This window comes from Struthio camelus, chromosome 1 (assembly GCF_040807025.1).
Source record: "Struthio camelus isolate bStrCam1 chromosome 1, bStrCam1.hap1, whole genome shotgun sequence".
Lineage (NCBI taxonomy): Eukaryota > Metazoa > Chordata > Aves > Struthioniformes > Struthionidae > Struthio > Struthio camelus.
Window position 1 is genome coordinate 51,281,720 of NC_090942.1, and position 16,653 is coordinate 51,298,372.

Sequence of the window (16,653 nt, forward strand, 5' to 3'; positions counted from 1 at the left end):
CTAGCCCACTTGCTAAAAGAGGCAGGGGCCTTCTAGGGAAAAACATACTTACACAAGTAAAGCCAAATGTATAGGCAAATTAAATTTGGAGTTTATTAATATTTGGCATTTCGACTTTGCAGCTTATTGTATCTTTAATATAATAAAATAATTCAATATGATTTGTTTTCCCTTCCTCAGCTTCTGTGGTTTTTTCAAACGTGATATTGTACTGACTGATCATTTAGTTAAAGCTCTGAACTGAAGGTTCAAATTTTGCTGACAACTTGAGCAACTGCATGATAAACCCTTCTCCTTTCAGTGTGTTAGTCACAAAAAACATACCAGAAGTCTGATTTATTGCAGACCAAGAAGACTCAAAAAAACATGAAGCCTCTTTGGATGGAAATATATAGGGCTTCTGGAACAACATGGAGCAAGTAAGACAAAGCACATCAGCCCACTCTAAAAACAGAAAGTAATCTACTGAACACCAAATAAGATTTTCCTGAGGAAAAACGTTTAGGGGACAGTTTGGATGGGTGATTTGTACAAGCACAAATGTGCTGGCACACGCCACTTCCCGTGTTTCACGTGTTTAATCTTTCACCTGCAGGGAGCACATCTTTTGATGGCTGCTTGCAACTCACAGCTTCTAGAGCCATTGAAAAAAGGAGTCACACTAAAAACACTGGGGCTTTGTGCCCATTAAATTATAATAAAAGTATGGGGATGGGGCTTTTTCTGACCTAGAAGCAGCATGGCGAATGTCTTTCGTCCCTACTGACTTTCTAAATAATTTTATTACATTAAACAGAGGAGCAGTGTAGGCAGAGTCTACTTTCCTTACTAAAAAGCGCTGGTATATTGTAAAAAATAAGTTTCAAAGAGGGATTAACTGATATTGGCAAAGCTACGCTCTTATTACGGTATGTCACCCACCCACTCTCCGAGCCCGAGCCCGAGCCCTGCCCGCCGCCCGCCGCCCCGGCGGCTCCTGTCAACCCGCCGCCGCCAACCGCCGCCAACCGCCCTTCCCTCAGCGGCGGCAGCCTCGGGGGGCGGGGCCTCCCCCGAGGGCCGTTACCGCGGCGCCCCGCCGCGCCCGGGCAGGCCCCGGCCCCCCGCGGTGACTAAGCAAACGCGCCGCGCACACGCCCACCCGCCCGTCACCCCGCCACCGGCCTTGCCCGGCCCCGCCCCGCCCGGCCCCGGCCCCGCCCCGGCCGCCCAAGCTCCCGGCGCCTGCGCGGTGCGGCGCGGCGCCGGCGGGCGCAGGAATGCGCGTTACGGTTAAATAGTGGGCGCAGGGGCGGCCGCGGCGGCGGCTCAGAGCTCAACCGAACCGAACCGGGCGGCGGCAGCGCAGCCGGCAGCCTCTGTCTCTTCCCTTCCTCCATGGCGCGGCGCAGCTCCTGGGGCGGGCGCGGCGGCACGGCGCGGCTGTGACGGGCGACCCGGGCTGGCCTTGCTCCTCACCCCAGTGCCGAGCGGGCACCGGCGTCCCGGGGGGTGCGGCGGAGCCGGAGAGGCGGCGGCGGCCGGGGGGCAGCCGGGGTGTCACCGCCTCTATGATGAAATTTAAGCCGAACCAGACGCGGACGTACGACCGGGAGGGCTACAAGAAGCGGGCGGCGTGCCTCTGCTTCCGCAGCGAGCGGGAGGACGAGGTGAGCCCGCCGGAGCCGCCGGGCACGTGGGGCGGCGGCCGCCGCCGGGTGCGGGCGGGCGGGCGGGCGCCTCCCGCCGGCCTCGCCGCGACCCTCTGCGCCGCCGCCCGGCCCTTTGTCTCGCCGGGGCCCTGCCGGCGCTGGGGGGAATCCGCGCGCACACGCGCTGGTTTCTTTTTTTTTTTTTTTTTTCTTTTCCCCCCCCTTCACGCTTTCTTTCGCTTTTCTCCCCGGGTGCAAGGGGGGGGGGGCGGCGGCCCCGCGCCTCTCACCCACCATCTTGGGGGCGCGGGGCTCTGCGCGCTGCCGGCCGGGCCGCACCCCGCCGGCGGGGTGGAGGGGGGGGGAGGTGCCGAAACTCCGAGGGTTTTACTAAATCCCTGTCTGTGCACCTATTTAAAAAAAAAAAAAATCCATTAGTATAGAATGGCGCATTGAGAACAGAGCTAGTGCTGCGCTTAAAGTGATCCCCCTGCCATAGGTAAGGGCTGGGAGGGGACCTGGTCTTCTAGAAACCTGTGCTTTGTGTCTTCCCCCCGTTTTGTTTTTTTTCCCCTCCTTCTTCCACAACCCAGGAGAGTAAAATTATACTGAAAAACATTTTGTGTAAGGAGCTGTGTGGTGGGGGGGTTAGTTCTGATCTTTAGAGGAGAGATGAACAGCACTGAGTGGTGGTTTTATGTTGCAGCAGAATCAGGAGGTAGCAACAAAGTTGTCCTGTGTTTCTAGCCAAGGTCAATTACCTTGGCAGTTACCTGAAAACTTCTCTGATGGTGTCATTGCACAATACGTTTAGATACTGTCTCAGGCTGGAACTGTGCCCTTTCCTAATTTTGTGTTTTCATTTTGATTTTTAATGGTTATAAGTCATGAATATTAGGTCTTATTTTCCCTCTTTGCCTATATGCTGGAAGAAGCTAGTGTCCTATCCAGGCTGCCAATATGGGAAATTTCTTACTCATCTTTAAATGTCCTGTAAGAGAGACAATGCAGTAGGGAGAGGCCTCGTTCCAAAGTGCTGACCTTTGGGTTTGGGTAAAAATCCTGTATAGTCTTTTGGTATATGCTGTTCCCTAAGTAGTATAAATACAGCCTTGTGAATGTGCTAGTCAGATTTTGCTAAATGTTGTGAAGGAGAAAGGTTCTGTGCAGAAGTTCTGCTAGCTCTTATTGTTGGTGTAGCTCTTCCTTGGTTTCAGCAGCACCTCTGATACTCCAGCATGCTTCTCCATTTGTGTGGCTTCAGTGGTCATCTTTGGATGCTGCCCTGTCTCAGGCTTGTTTGGGATTCAAATGCCTGTTTTGTGTCGCGGCTTTCTTGCCGCATTGGTAGTTGAAAATTCATGGTGCAGGTCACATTTGTCTGTAGTGTCCATTCATTCTTCACTTCCTGCTGCTGCTGCTTTTTTCTGTGAATCTGATATCCGGATAAGGCTGCTCCAAGTATTGCTTATGCATTGGAACAGTCTCCAAGGCTAAGGCTGGTGGTGTAATTGCTTTGCCTGACTTTGCTTTGTGTAAGAAGAGTGGAGGCTGACAGACCTTATGCTGGAATGCTTTTGGAGGAATCTTGGATGGAGCACCTGTAAGGCTGGCAGGAGGCTTCCTGGGCTTCAGGGTTTGTACAAGTAAACATGCATGAGGATGAAATGAATGGGATAACACTGAGTCACATTCAGGCCATAGATGTGGAAACGGTTGAAATTAGCTTCAAAAAGTTAATTCCAGAAAAGCAATGGTAGCATTTTAAATTAAACCAGTTGGTTTAGCAGTTCCCCAAGTGCCAGCTCTACTTGCCTTGGTACAGACACATCCCTTAAGCTTGATGCCTGGCTGCTATTAACTTGGATCACCAGCCATGTTCCCTGGATTTGCTGGATGAGGGATGTTCCTGCTGTTTTTCAATACTGTTTTAATACGATTTTTATGTAGGTCTACTTCACACTGCACATAAAGGTCTTGAGTGTTTCCCTTCTGCTTTTCTAGTGGTTGAACCACCATTTTTCAGCTAATTTACAACTCTGGGGATCTTCTCGTGCCAGATAACTTTGACTTTGAAGGAGCATAAAAGCAGAACCTAGGTGACTAGAGAGGGCAGGAAGAACAGCAGACTTCTGTAGAAGCTATTGAAAACAGTTATTTTAATGTTTGTTTGACCCTGTAACCCACAAGGGTTATTACTGACCCATGAACTGAGAACTGCCCTGTGCTGGAGATGAGGCAATAGAGCCCATTCTGCCATTGCAGGCTACTGAAATAAATACTTAGCAATGTACTCCATTTTAGGAGTCTGGAAGCAAGAAAGCAAAATCTTGCGGATTTTTTTTAAATGGAGATATTGTCTGTAGGACTCTCTTAATGGATCATGCTCTGACTTTAAGATTACTAGTGTTTCTGTCCAGAGGAATGAGTATTTGCAGCAGTCTTCCAATACAAATATTAAAATTAACCTATCTTCCAACTTCCATCCTGGCTTTCTAAATGCACAGGCACAACTGGACGTGAACTGGCCTTCAGCTTTTTTTCCTCTCCTTTCTTGTACTTAGCCTTCTGATGCATGTGTAGGCAGCAGTTGTTTCCTTCTCAGCACTCTTTTGATGGCCTAAACAAAGTTTGTAGCCTCTTCTAAAATGGGTTTTCCTTTTCTCTGATCATTCTGGTAGCTCTTTTATCTCCTTCAGCTTGACATACATATTTTTTGAATGTGGGTGACAATCGTGGTCAGTATAGATGGAAACTCATTGTGCTGTATAAGAAGCTACTGATACTTCTCTATCCCTACCAGAAAAAACATTGTGATAGGGCCTGTCTTTATCATGATTACAAAGCTATTGTGCAGTCAGTCATCCTGTAATTAGCAGTAGCGTATAAGTCTCTAAATTGCTCCCACCTCGTGACCTCTCAACTTGCAGCAGAAACTCTGAATCTAGTGCATAGGCCATTGTATGTTCTTAACCAAATGCTATTGTCCTTCTGCAGCTTCAGTACAAGATCATGGGCTTCCTCTACTGACACTCCGATCTTCCTTTATGGACACTGCTTCCCAGCTTGGAGATGTGCAAATTTCAATAACCTTTTTTGTGATCATCACCAATGAAAACAAGACTGGTCACTAAAATTATATTTAATCTCTTAAATTTTTAACAAAAGCTGCTATTACTGCTTCTTGGTCTATCTCCCATCCGTTTTGCTGTTACGCTCCTTTTGTAACTTTTTATTGGAAGCCTTATTGAAACCTAGGCTGCACTGTTTCATAGATGATGAAGCAACACATCAGTTGAAAAGACTGTTAACATGGCTTTACCAAAAATACATTATATTTTACTTATTTGTTTACTTTTCCTGTTTCAAAACAGATAGGTTATAGAATACCGCTGAGGTCAAATTCAGTCTGATGGTCCCTGAGAATGGTTCAAATCCAGCCACTGAAGTGCTGTTCTCCAGCTGTGAAACTGTTCAATTAGACTTAGAAAATTTTTTGCTACCACACTTGAGATTTTTGAGCAAGTTCTCCTTGTGTGTTGTGGGATGGAAATTGGGCTTGCCCACAGTCCTGTAACCTGTCAAAAGCCTCGCGTTGCTTTCAGAGCTGGGATTGTGGCACAAAACATGTACTTCTAATACAGCTGATGGTTGTTCAGATGAACCAGTGCAAAATCCTCCCTTCCTGTTTCTTTCATCCTCTTCAAAGGATTCCATATCAATCAGTTTACTGCTAGAGCCCTTTCTGGTTCAGGTTTTGTAGCCTTCACGTTGTGATACTGTATGGGTTTTTTTAAGCCCTAAAATGAATCCTAGAGGTAGTCTAGATAGTGAAATAATGCAGCCAGTTGCTTTGGATGTTTTTGAGCATTTTAAAAGATTATCTCTTGGACTTCTTTCATTAAGAAGGGTTACTTTTTTGTTTTGGTCTCTTTCAATGCTGTTTGGGCTGAAGAGAGCAAGGTGGCTGGACTTGAGATGAACTGCTGCCTACTGGTGTTCTTAATGGGACTGGAGCAGTAATTGCAGGCACTGGCTGCCCCTGGAAAGAGAAAGTTGAAAATAGAGCAGGAGAAATGCTGTGAAAAACAGAACAAGACCATGTGGGCAAGAGATGTTTTGGGGCTTCCAGCTTTGTGCTTAAGGTTAGGCAGGCAAGAAGCTCTTAAGTATATGTGAACGGTTGATGGTATAGAGCATGCTCTGGGATGGGACAGTGGATGTGCAAATGAGGGAATGGGGTCTCTTGAGCAACTGGGGGAGGAGGGTGGCAGTTGTCTGAGCCTGCAGGAGAACCTCTTCGTACTACGAGGACCGACTGTTCCTGCAAGCAGGAATTGCATATGCGTGCAGTGCTCCCTGAATGCTGGGTCTGCCTAAAACACTGCTGCCTTTTAGGGTCTGGGTGGAGGACAGGCAAAGAAATTCTTACCTTTCCAAGTAGAGAACAAGGCAGACCTTTAAGACAGCAAAAGCAAATAGTTATAAATGCTTTTCTAGTCATTTGGATAACTAAGCAATTTTAAAAGTTAACTTGATTATACTGAATCAACTACATATTGTATGAATAAATGAAAAGTTATTTTTAAATACCTTGAATATGAAACTTGAATATATTCTAACTACTGTAGCATCTTTAGATACTGCTTTCTGTAGTTTAATATAGTGTTTAAAAGCTCTACTTGAGTATTCAGCCAGCAGTTATTAGCAGCTGATCTAAAAGTAGTTTTATCTGATTTTTTTTAGCAAAAAATCTCTTCATCAGGTCTTCAAACTTTCATCTTCTGGTTATATTGTTCAGCCTTGGACCAGAGATGAAAATAGATGGAAAGGGTCACCTGTTACTGTTGAGATGGTAGTAAGAATAATTATTCATATTTTCATTCTTATGGAAAATGTAGATTTTTTTTGTGCCAGTCATTGCATATATGTCAATTATAGCCTCTTCAACTTTGTATTTTTAAAAAACTGCTCATAATTGTATCTCCTTTTTGGCGTGATTTAGTGTTTTTTTTATTTCTTGAGCTGTAAAATGTCAAGACTTAAAAATCCTTATAATGGGCCCAGAAGTGTGATCTGACTAGGCAACAAAATGGGATGTTCTCAGAATTATTTCAAGTAAACATTCAAAGTGATGAAAGTTCCTCCATATTTGACTCAAATTTATCATTTGATTTCTTTATCCTTCACTATAAGCTCTCAGGTGTAACCCTCAGATAATGTGTGCTTTAAAACATAACTTGGAGTGTGACTGTTACATATCGTATTTAAGGCTCTCCAAAATGGGATAAGGAATGATGCAGGTAATCTAGCTTGCTTTATTGTTGTCTAATAGCATACAGGCATATTTTAAAATATCAGAGACTATCTCTTTCAAAATGCGTTTCAGCTACACTGATTTTTTTTTACTTGCTGTCTTGTTTTTCTGCATTGCTGACAGCCAGGAGGATTAACTGACAGAGAATGATTACCTCCTTAATTTTGCTTCAGTATTTTCTGATAACTTGGACATCTTCATTTTTGTTGTGTAGGAAGGAACGTAGCTCTTAAAATCAAGGCCTACAGATAGCTTCCGGAATGGTTCTTGTTGAATCCTAAATCTGTTTGGCTGTGATGTGTCTACAGCCTCTGCTTACGTTGCATCCTTGTAGGCCCCTATGGGATTCTGCTGTGGCTTAAACTTGTATTAATGTTAGGAAAAATAATTGAATGTTAAGTCACTGGTAGGATTTATATCAGGCAACTAACTTAGCAAATGCAGATGCCTCGTTATCCACACAAAAAAGCTTTCTGAGATCACTGTATATACAGCTCGCCTTGAGCAGGAATCTTCTTGACAAATTCCAACTGTTTTGCTAGAGATGAAAGTCTTAAAAGTACTGGCAAGCTGTAGGAATTTACTATCAGCCATAGGAGGAAGCTTCAGTCTTAATTCATGCCTCTTTGGAAACTGAAGTCAGTCAGCCATGAGTTGTTGTTTAGTGGGAAACCTGTTTTGGGTTTTTTCCCTAATACCCGTGGTATTACTTGTCTATGCCAATACAGATGTGTTTAATGGAGCAGGCCCTCTTGCTCAGACTGAGCTGAGCGGGGGAAAGCAGCATGGCTATGCCTGGTTAACATCAGGATAATGTGTCTTGAAGCAAAACATACTTTATGGTCTGCCTCAGTTAGGAAGTGCTGTCTTTTTGAACTGCTTGGAATTATTTAGACCCTTCAGAAACTATTCCTTATAGCTTACTTTCCCCATCCTAAGCTTGCTTTGAGTATTTACATTTGTGGCTAAAATGTAGACTCTTTCCCCTTGAATTGTCAGAATTAACTCAGTGGTGCAAACTTTCATGTAAAGAATCTCTAAAATAGCAGAGGGACAGACTTCAGAAGCTTCACGTTACTTATTGCTAGCTACAATTTTGTGGCTGTGTTTTCATAAACATTTTTTTGAGATGTGTGAGTTTGCAGACCACAGGTTGATTTGTATTTTCCATCTTGTTGGTAGAATATTTATAAAGTTTATTTTCATTAAGTGGCTTTTTCCAGCTCTTCCATCTTGAAGGAGGATGTTTTTGGCTTTGGCCAGACACTGATTTCATAGAACATTGCAATCTGATTTAGTGCTAAAACACTTCAGTGGAACCAGTCCTATAAATATAAATACTCAAAACCAAAATATTGTCTTCAAAGACTTTTTCCAAAGCATCTTAAAGACAAAGGCTAAAATGTAACTGGTACTTTTCAAGAAGTAATCCTGTTACGTCTTTTCCTACAGCTGAATGATTCCCAAAGATTGGGAACTCTTGCTTCTGAAAAGTACTTGGAAGCTGATCCCTTAGTCAAATGGATTATGTTGCCGAGAAACCAGTAAAACTGAGTTCTGCTACTCAAGATTAGGCCATGGTTTCAAGTTGCAAAGAAAGGGGTGGAAATGTGAGTTTTAGGCATTCTCCTACCTACTGCCTTCTATGTTTTCTCCCTCAGGCTGCATTTGCCAGTATAAGGGTGAAGGGCTGTACTGTAAAGTGGATTTGGGGACTAACCCAGCCTGAGAAGACAGATTTACCTTTATGGAGATTTCTGGGGTTTTCTTGTGTTTTTTGGGGGTTTTCTTGTTTTTTGTTTTTTTTTTTTTTTTTGCCAGGAACTTAACCTGATAAATGGATGCAAGAAATACATCCTTTGTTACACCCTAAGTTCTGTCAAATCTGATTCTCAGAAACACACTGAAGTTTGGAAGGGACCAAATGCTCTAGGTGACTTGAGCGCTTGTTAACATGAAGAAATGAGTTCTAACTGAAGTGCTACAGAAATAGTGCTGTCTGTTCCCAATATGCACGCTTTAGCTTAAGACCAAAACAAAGTATGTGAAGTCAGAGGAAAATACTCAAATTCTGAATCGCTCTAACAAGCTGTTACCTAAATATATGAATTTTATATGAAAAGCTATATAATAGAATTCTAACTGTCATTTAAGATGAAATGGTTCCCGAGTAAGCTGGTGGCTTTCTCACTATTGACTTATTGCCTTAAAATAGCAATATCTCAAAGGAAAAATCACTTGCAGGTAAGATTTTGAAGTGTTGTAAAAATATATAAGTATATCTTTCTCACAATTTCTTTTGAACATCACCCAGTAGAGCTGCACTAATTGATGTCCAAGTGTCATGCTGCTTTGAAAACTGATCTTTAAAGTTTTTGTAGCTTGCATTCAGTGAAACTTTTGCCTTTCAATAAAACTGATGGATTCAAGTGTGGGAAGAATCTTCTTCCATTTAATTTTCATTAGCTTGATGCTTATTTTGCACGTACTGAGTAGCTTTTTTATAACCCAGTGACTTCAGAAAGCTGTGGATAACCTTTTGCTTTTAAATACAGTAAGGAGGATATTTCAGACTTCTTTCATATATTGTACAGACAATCTGTTTTTTTGGGTTGCTTTCAAGACACTTTGCTCAAGTTACTCAGTTTTAGGACTAATGTACTTCTAGTTATTATGCCATTTCTCTGTTCCTCTGCCAGTTTCTGTTAACTGAGATTGAATTTTCTTTTTAATTTGATATATTTGAGAACTGTGCTTTTCAGTATATGGTCTGTTAAGTACTTTGTTAGAGGCTCTTGAATTGGCTTAGGCTGGTCTAAATACAGGCAGCTATAGTCTTGCAGTTCTGTCCCAGTTTGTACAGTCCTGACCCTTGTGTGGGTATGTAGCGATCAGTGTTGAATGTGTTCAAGCTGAAAACCAGGCTTTAAGCTACAAGCTAGTTTCCTGCCAGATCAGCTTCCAGAACTAACTTGTTGTGCCAGCCTAAGGGAAAAAGTAAAGGTGTTGCAGTCTTGACTTGAATTGATTTTTAACTGCTGTGAAATGTCATCTTCAGAGTTTTTTAATGCTGTATGATAATTGTGTGCACATCACACCTAGTTTAAAAAAAAAAAAAGCATTTTGAAAATGATTACTGCGAAGAATGAAGGCTACAAGCAATCAGTCTTCCCTTCCTGACAGGATTCTCAGTAAAGTCCTTTCCTTATTAAATGCTACATGTGTGGCATTGCTATCACAAGTTGTAAATCTCCATTGCGTTTTTCAACTTTTCAGAGTCCAAAATGAGATGGCAATATTCTAGGACAAGGATACCATGGTAACCTATAGGAGAACTGAGAAACTATTTTAGAGCTACGGAAATGAGGCAGTGATCCTTAAAATAGCAAGAAGTTTTAGATTAAGGAAATCTCTAAATACAGTAGCAGGTTGAAATGAGCTCTCTAATTCAAAATTCATACAATGAATATTCCAAATATGACCCAAATGTCTGTTTATGAAGCTTTGACAGGTTTATAAGTAGTGCAGGTTTTTCCTTGATGCTCGGTATTGTTCCTGTGTTGCAGCGTTCAAAGTAGTTTCCTGGTACTTCTAAGGTTGTTCCAGAGCTGAAAAGGATTGGAGATTGGAAGAGTGTTAAGGAGTATTATTTTTCCTGTTCTTACTCTTCCCTTAGCATTGGCTTATGGATATTTTAAAACAAGCTGTAGGGTTCCATTGACACCTTTGACTGTATTTGGGTTAAACCATCCTTATGACTTTTTCTCAGGTGCCTATAACTTTGGCAAAATAACCATATAGGTTGAAGTTTTCCCTGATGTGTGCTATGTTGGATTATATTAACTTTCATCAGAGTGGGTCCTGCTGTTTTCTCAGAATAGGGTTGGATTTTTTTTTTGCCTTTTAAGTTGTTTCTGGCAACTGCGAGAACATACAGTACATCTGTGCACTGTAATAGCAGTTTGACACAGTTTTGTACTGGAGAGGTGCTTATTGCTACTGTTTTGAGTTTATGATCTGACCAGTTTAAAAGTTCTGGAGTTATTAGTATATGCTCAACTTTATCAATCTGGGGAGCTAAATTCTGTGTGGTCCCTGCACCTGTGTCCTTTCTTCCTCTGTGCAATGTTCAGTCTGTACACCCCTGCCATGCCTGCCTCGCACTGCCATCCTCTTTGAGTATCTGCAGCCCAGCTCCAGTCTTTTGGGGGAGAGGTGTTGTCCTTTTCCCCCCTTGAAAGTTATTCCTTTTAACTGATGGTTTTACTAGGAGCAGAGTGAAAAAGGGAAACTTCCAGTGATCCCCTTCTGGGAATTCAAACACAAGTTGGACGTAGTAGTGAGACTGGCTAGCGGGAGGTGATGAGAGGGGTGAAGATGGGGTGTGCAGTGTGGAGGAGAGTAGACATGGTTAGGCTGTGAGGAGAGAGAGCTTACAAGGACATCTAATTACAAATAAACGCTCCCTATGGAACAAGGGTGAAACCTTTTTGACTGTAAGTATGCTTTTCCTTGCAGATAATACAGCTGATGTGGGAAAAATTCCAGTCTTCTAGCTGGGTTACGGTGGCTTTCTGCTTCTGTTGCTTCATTACTTCAAGTTGTTGACGTCTATGCCTTGAAGTCAAATTCAGCCCTGCGGGTTTATTTTGTTCTGTCTAGCAAGCTTCAACCTTAACTTTTTATAATATAAGCTGATTTTAACATAGGCATTTTTATAAGCTGCAATGGCCCACAGTTAAGGAAGGTAAATAACCCTGAAACTTTTTATAACCTTAAGTCACTCTCTACTTTTTAAGAGTGCTCAATATAAAAAAAAAAAAATAGAGGAATGGCTTTTGGCTGTAACTTGTATTATTCTGAGCTGTTACATTTTAGTCTTTTGGATTATATCACTGCTAACTGTTTCACAACTTTATCTTGGCTTGAAGTTTAAACAGTCTAAAAACTTTGGCATCTTTTTCTTGACATCTTTAGTTGTTTATCTGCAGACCTAACATTTATAGTGAGCAAGTCCCGTAATGCCACATGCTCTGTAATTACCTTTGGTTTTTTGGTTAACTGTATCTTGGTTAAGCAGATTGATAGCTGCTTATTACAAGTAGACTGGCTAGCAGTTTCTCTTCCTCACTATGCTCAAAGGTCACTGCTATTTCTGGGCTTGAAATGAGGGTACAAACTTGGTCAATAAGTCTTAGCAGAGGAATCTTTCTTTTTCTCTTAGCTGAATTGCAGCTCTACTGCCTCACTTGGCAGGTGGAAAATAGTAACTTGCCCTCAGTCTTTGGAGTAAAAAACTGAAGAGTATAGCTAGGCAAGCAGATATGGTGCTACTGTGCTGTACTTTGGAAGTCTTCCTTTCAATAAGACTTGTTTGTCAAGAGTAAGACTTTTCAGAGGCATGGGAAAGGCAATGATCACTAGCAAGTAATAGGATGCAAGAAATCTCAATCCTTACTATATGCTCAGATGTAATGTAGAGCTTTTTCCATATATAGCAGGTGCTCCATTTATTTTCCTCCAAACCTAATGAAGCTTTTATGTAAAACTTGGTATGCATAGCCCAGAAGAGAGATAGGCGAGCTGTGTTCTGCAGTCTTAATTTTTTATACTTGAGCAGATAACAGTAATTATTAGCCTTCTCAGAAAAGATTTCTCTAGGATGCCCAGGTGACCTGGATCTCTGTTCCCCTATTTTGCTCCCCTTGAATTAAGGGAGGTTGAATTGCTGCTGGGTTTACTACTGATTTTTGCCTCTCTTTTGCCAAGTGACTGCATTCTGAAATGGTCGCTGCTTTAGGTGCATTTAAGTGATCTATGTATTTACAGCCTGGTCATCCAGGCACAGAGATCTGTCTTATGGCTGGTTAGATGGAAATACCTGAAAACCACACCCTCTAGGAGGAATCTGGAGAAAGGAGCAATTGAGTTCAGGATTGCTTGCTACCTTAACTGAAGGAATCTTTCTGGAGTACTTTTCAACCTCACCATGCAGTCTTGTAATTGGTAGTTATCAGCTGGCAGCTTTCATAGTACAATGTTCTAGGTGGTAGTGAATTGCTAGCGTACCCAGAGATGAATGTCTCATGCACTAGTGGCTCAAACTTTAATATTAGAGGGAGAAAGAATTGTGCAGCTAAGGGTTCCAGAGGTGTACCTTAGTGTGGTCCCTTGCATTCAGACTGTAAGAGCAATGGGATTGTGGGAGGAAAAAGCATAGCAATAAGGATGCTTGAGAAAATACTTCAGTTCTAAGATTAGTGGGTTTCTGGATAGCTGCCAAAGAGAACTCCCAGGCTGTAACGCTTCTGAGTTTATGTGTAAATGTAAAGCCTGCCTAGTGGAATGATGTGTTTTAATGTTAATTACTTGCTGGATGTATTTGCCTATGCTTTTCAAAAGAGTAATTTAAAATGAATAGATATACAGTTCCAGCTCAATGGATCAGGCTAGTGATAGACAATTATATATATACAAAAACATTTCTGAAAAGTCCTGGCTTTATGCTGTGCTGTCAGGAACAGCAACCTGATTTATCCCCAGTAGAAATTAGGAAATTTATGCTCAGCCTTAACTAAACAATGAATGCTGATTAAAACCATTCTACTAAGCTGGGAATGATTTAATGTGATAGAATCATCCTTTTGTTCATCATTGTTGCTAGCTTTCACATGACTGCAGTGAATACTAGTTTGATCAGCAGAAAATAATGCATAATGCTCATGCCTGGGATCCCACAAGTGTATTCATAACTTGTTTTTTACAAATGCTCTTTAAGCATTGTCCAAATGGTTCGTTCTTCTTTGTAGTGATATGGACACTCCACCTACATGTTCAAAAGCTTTTTGAAAACCATGTGTAGTAAAGCTGTGTACCTCTGCTGGAGCCTTCTGTTAATATCAAAGGATATTAGGAAACAATTTGTCATAAGGATCAAGCCGAGACACGCTTGTGCCTAACCTTGTTGTCTTTGACTATTTCTAGGCCATTAGACAAGGCAGTTGAATAAAATACTTAAATTGACTGAAACACTGAACATCTGGCTCAAATGTTAGGAATGGTTTTGTACTAAATGATGGTCTTTTCTCTGTTCCATACTTAATGTAGGCAAAAGTTTTGGAAAATAGTATACTAATAGTATAGGACCGTCTAGAGTAGGAGAAATCTTGACTGCAAGTAAAATAAATATTACAACCCAAACACTTTTGTCAAATAGGCTCTTTTAGATGCATTTCAGTATGCACAAACATTGTTACATTCACTAAGTTTAATTACACTCACAGAAACATGGTGTAGGTAGATGAGCCTACACCATGTTTCTGAGAGTGCCAAAGGGATGTAGCATATGCAGTGTGCCTCTTGTTGCCCTCAGCAGGGAATCCCTTTCCTACTTAATCCAACAAGGAGATGAATTTAAAGACCATAAAGGTAGCTGGTGAGGACTTGACAGTTAAGTTAGTCATCTGGCACTGGTAAACATTTGAACCTTTAAACTGAGGTTCCTGTTGCTAGTTCTGAAGACCCTAACACTGATCCTGCTCCTTCACTCCCTGGAATTGTCCCCTGACTTCAGGCAGGGTGGAACTTATGTAAGTGTTGCCCAGGACATGAAGTGAGTTACTGCATGGGTATTTGAGTATGTCTTACTAATCAGGACATATGCTGTCTCAAATATAAGTAAAACTTTTTATTTCCATGTGTTCCTTAGTCAAGGTCTTATTTTCATCGTCTCTTACTGCAACGTACTCTAGATATGAGGCATCATAGTCTTCAGCATGTTGTAGAGGTGGCTAAAAATGTCTTTTTTGGAACTCGGAACACTATGGAGGACAGGTCTTCTAGACAATGCTTGTTAAATAGGTGTATGTCATTATATGACTAGGTTATGCACTCAAATTTTGAGTGGAATTAGTGTGTTGAATTCTAAATGATTTTAAAATTTAATAAGTTCATTCAATTTGCAGTTTTTCCTTTTAGAGAAATGTAACTAACCAAATTGGGCAACAGCCAGTGAAATACTCTCCTTATAGTATAGTCATGCAGTATTGGAAATGTGTCTTGCTAATATATAACTTCAGTTATTGAAAAGAAGCTCATCTAAGGCTAAAACTTGCAAGTATTTTCAGAAGGCCTGTTCTTCAGTCTAAAGATACCATTTCAGAAGAATTAAACTTGTGTGATGAAAATCTTTTAATTTTCACACTTTGCAATTTATATGATCCTAAATTTTACTCAATATTAGGATTTTTTTGAGATCCTAATTTGCTGTGCGCCTTCATTCTTGTGCATATATTGTTGTACATATTGTATCTTTCACATTGTGTTTAAGCATCTGAAGAAAGTATGCATGTAAAGGGATAACAGCACAAATCTCTTGACTTAGCCATATTAGAAAGGCTAGATAATAGTAATTTCACTGATTGTAGTACTTCATAGAACTTCTGATTGTTCTTCTGCTTCATTTCTAAAGGTTATAATCCATCTTGCCGGGTGAACAAGTGCATTGCAGAAAGAGTATATAGTACTAAGATTCCTGCGTGGTAAGCTATGTTTAACAGTGATTTGCAATTATTTATAGGTGCTGTTGGTAAGCAGTAGCCGATACCCAGATCAGTGGATTGTACCAGGTGGAGGAATGGAACCAGAAGAAGAACCAGGGGGAGCAGCAGTCAGAGAAGTGTATGAAGAGGTAACAAAACCAAAACGGATCCCAGCTGCTTTATGCTGCTAATACCTTCCGATGGGTATTGGGAAGAAAGAACTCTACCTCCTGCATGCTGAATTTGACTTAAACTTCCATAATTGAGAAATTTACTACAGTTCTCTGTATTGGAATGAGGGTGTAGTGTGGTGAGGTGAACTGCTTAGCTTGTGGTCCAACATGCTCTCTTTGCTGAGCTGAATTTTGGTCTGACTTTATGTATACACTGGAAGTGCAACTATGACTTTATGCCGAATGAGATTCTATAGTGAAGTAGCAGTTCTGTGCTTGTGCAAAAATGTTTGATCTACAGCTCTTCTGTAAAAGACTTAAAGTGGGGAGGAAAAAAAACATTAATGGATGTATAGCTACTTAAGAAAGAAGAAAGAAATAAGCAAAGCTTTGAGGAAATTCCAAGCTAAGCTAAACAGATTAGAAACTGATATCTGAGCAGTTGAGAATTCAATAGTAAAAGTTCTGGTAAACATACTGAAGGCTGTTATCTATACAGAAAGCATCATAGGTATGATGTGCCTTTCAATCCCTGCTCCTATCCCCAGTCAAAACAATTTTAAGTCTCGATAAACAAATGCAGTTTCCCTACTCTACTATGGTGCTTATATTTCAAATTCAATTTTATAACTTTGTTTATTGTTCCTAGGCAAACTGTTAAAAATGTTAAATGTTACTTAAATATGTAACAGCTGACTCTATAAGCCAAATACTTCAAGAAAAATCACTGAGTCACTCAGTTTAGCAAGAAATGATACAAGCTTCAAGTGACTACAAATCAACTTGAATTCTTTGCGTTGTACTACTTAAATAGAAAGTACAAGATTTTGCAGAAAGTGGTACATGCTAGCAAGTGTGTGAATTACAGTATTTCTGCTAGAATTTGACAGTTTTCCCATCCCAGTTTGATGACTTATACAAAGCATACTAATGTTACTAAATAGTATGTATAAAGATTTCTTTTGAATAGCTGAGCTACTTGCTGCTTTTGC

At 41.1% G+C, this 16,653-nt stretch overlaps 1 protein-coding gene across 2 annotated transcripts in view; it reads left to right on the plus strand.

Moving 5' to 3' along the window:
• Window positions 1-1,228: 1,228 nt before the first annotated feature.
• NUDT4 (nudix hydrolase 4) overlaps window positions 1,229-16,653 on the plus strand; it is a 30,423-nt gene continuing 14,998 nt past the window's right edge. Inside the window, exons 1-2 of one of the 2 annotated variants that reach the window (XM_068937300.1) lie at window positions 1,229-1,649; window positions 15,527-15,637. In XM_068937300.1, coding sequence (XP_068793401.1) covers window positions 1,551-1,649; window positions 15,527-15,637 — 210 coding nt within the window. In that variant the 5' untranslated portion in view covers window positions 1,229-1,550. The remainder of the gene's footprint in view (window positions 1,650-15,526; window positions 15,638-16,653) is intronic. The other variant, XM_068937292.1, reaches the window with a different exon arrangement.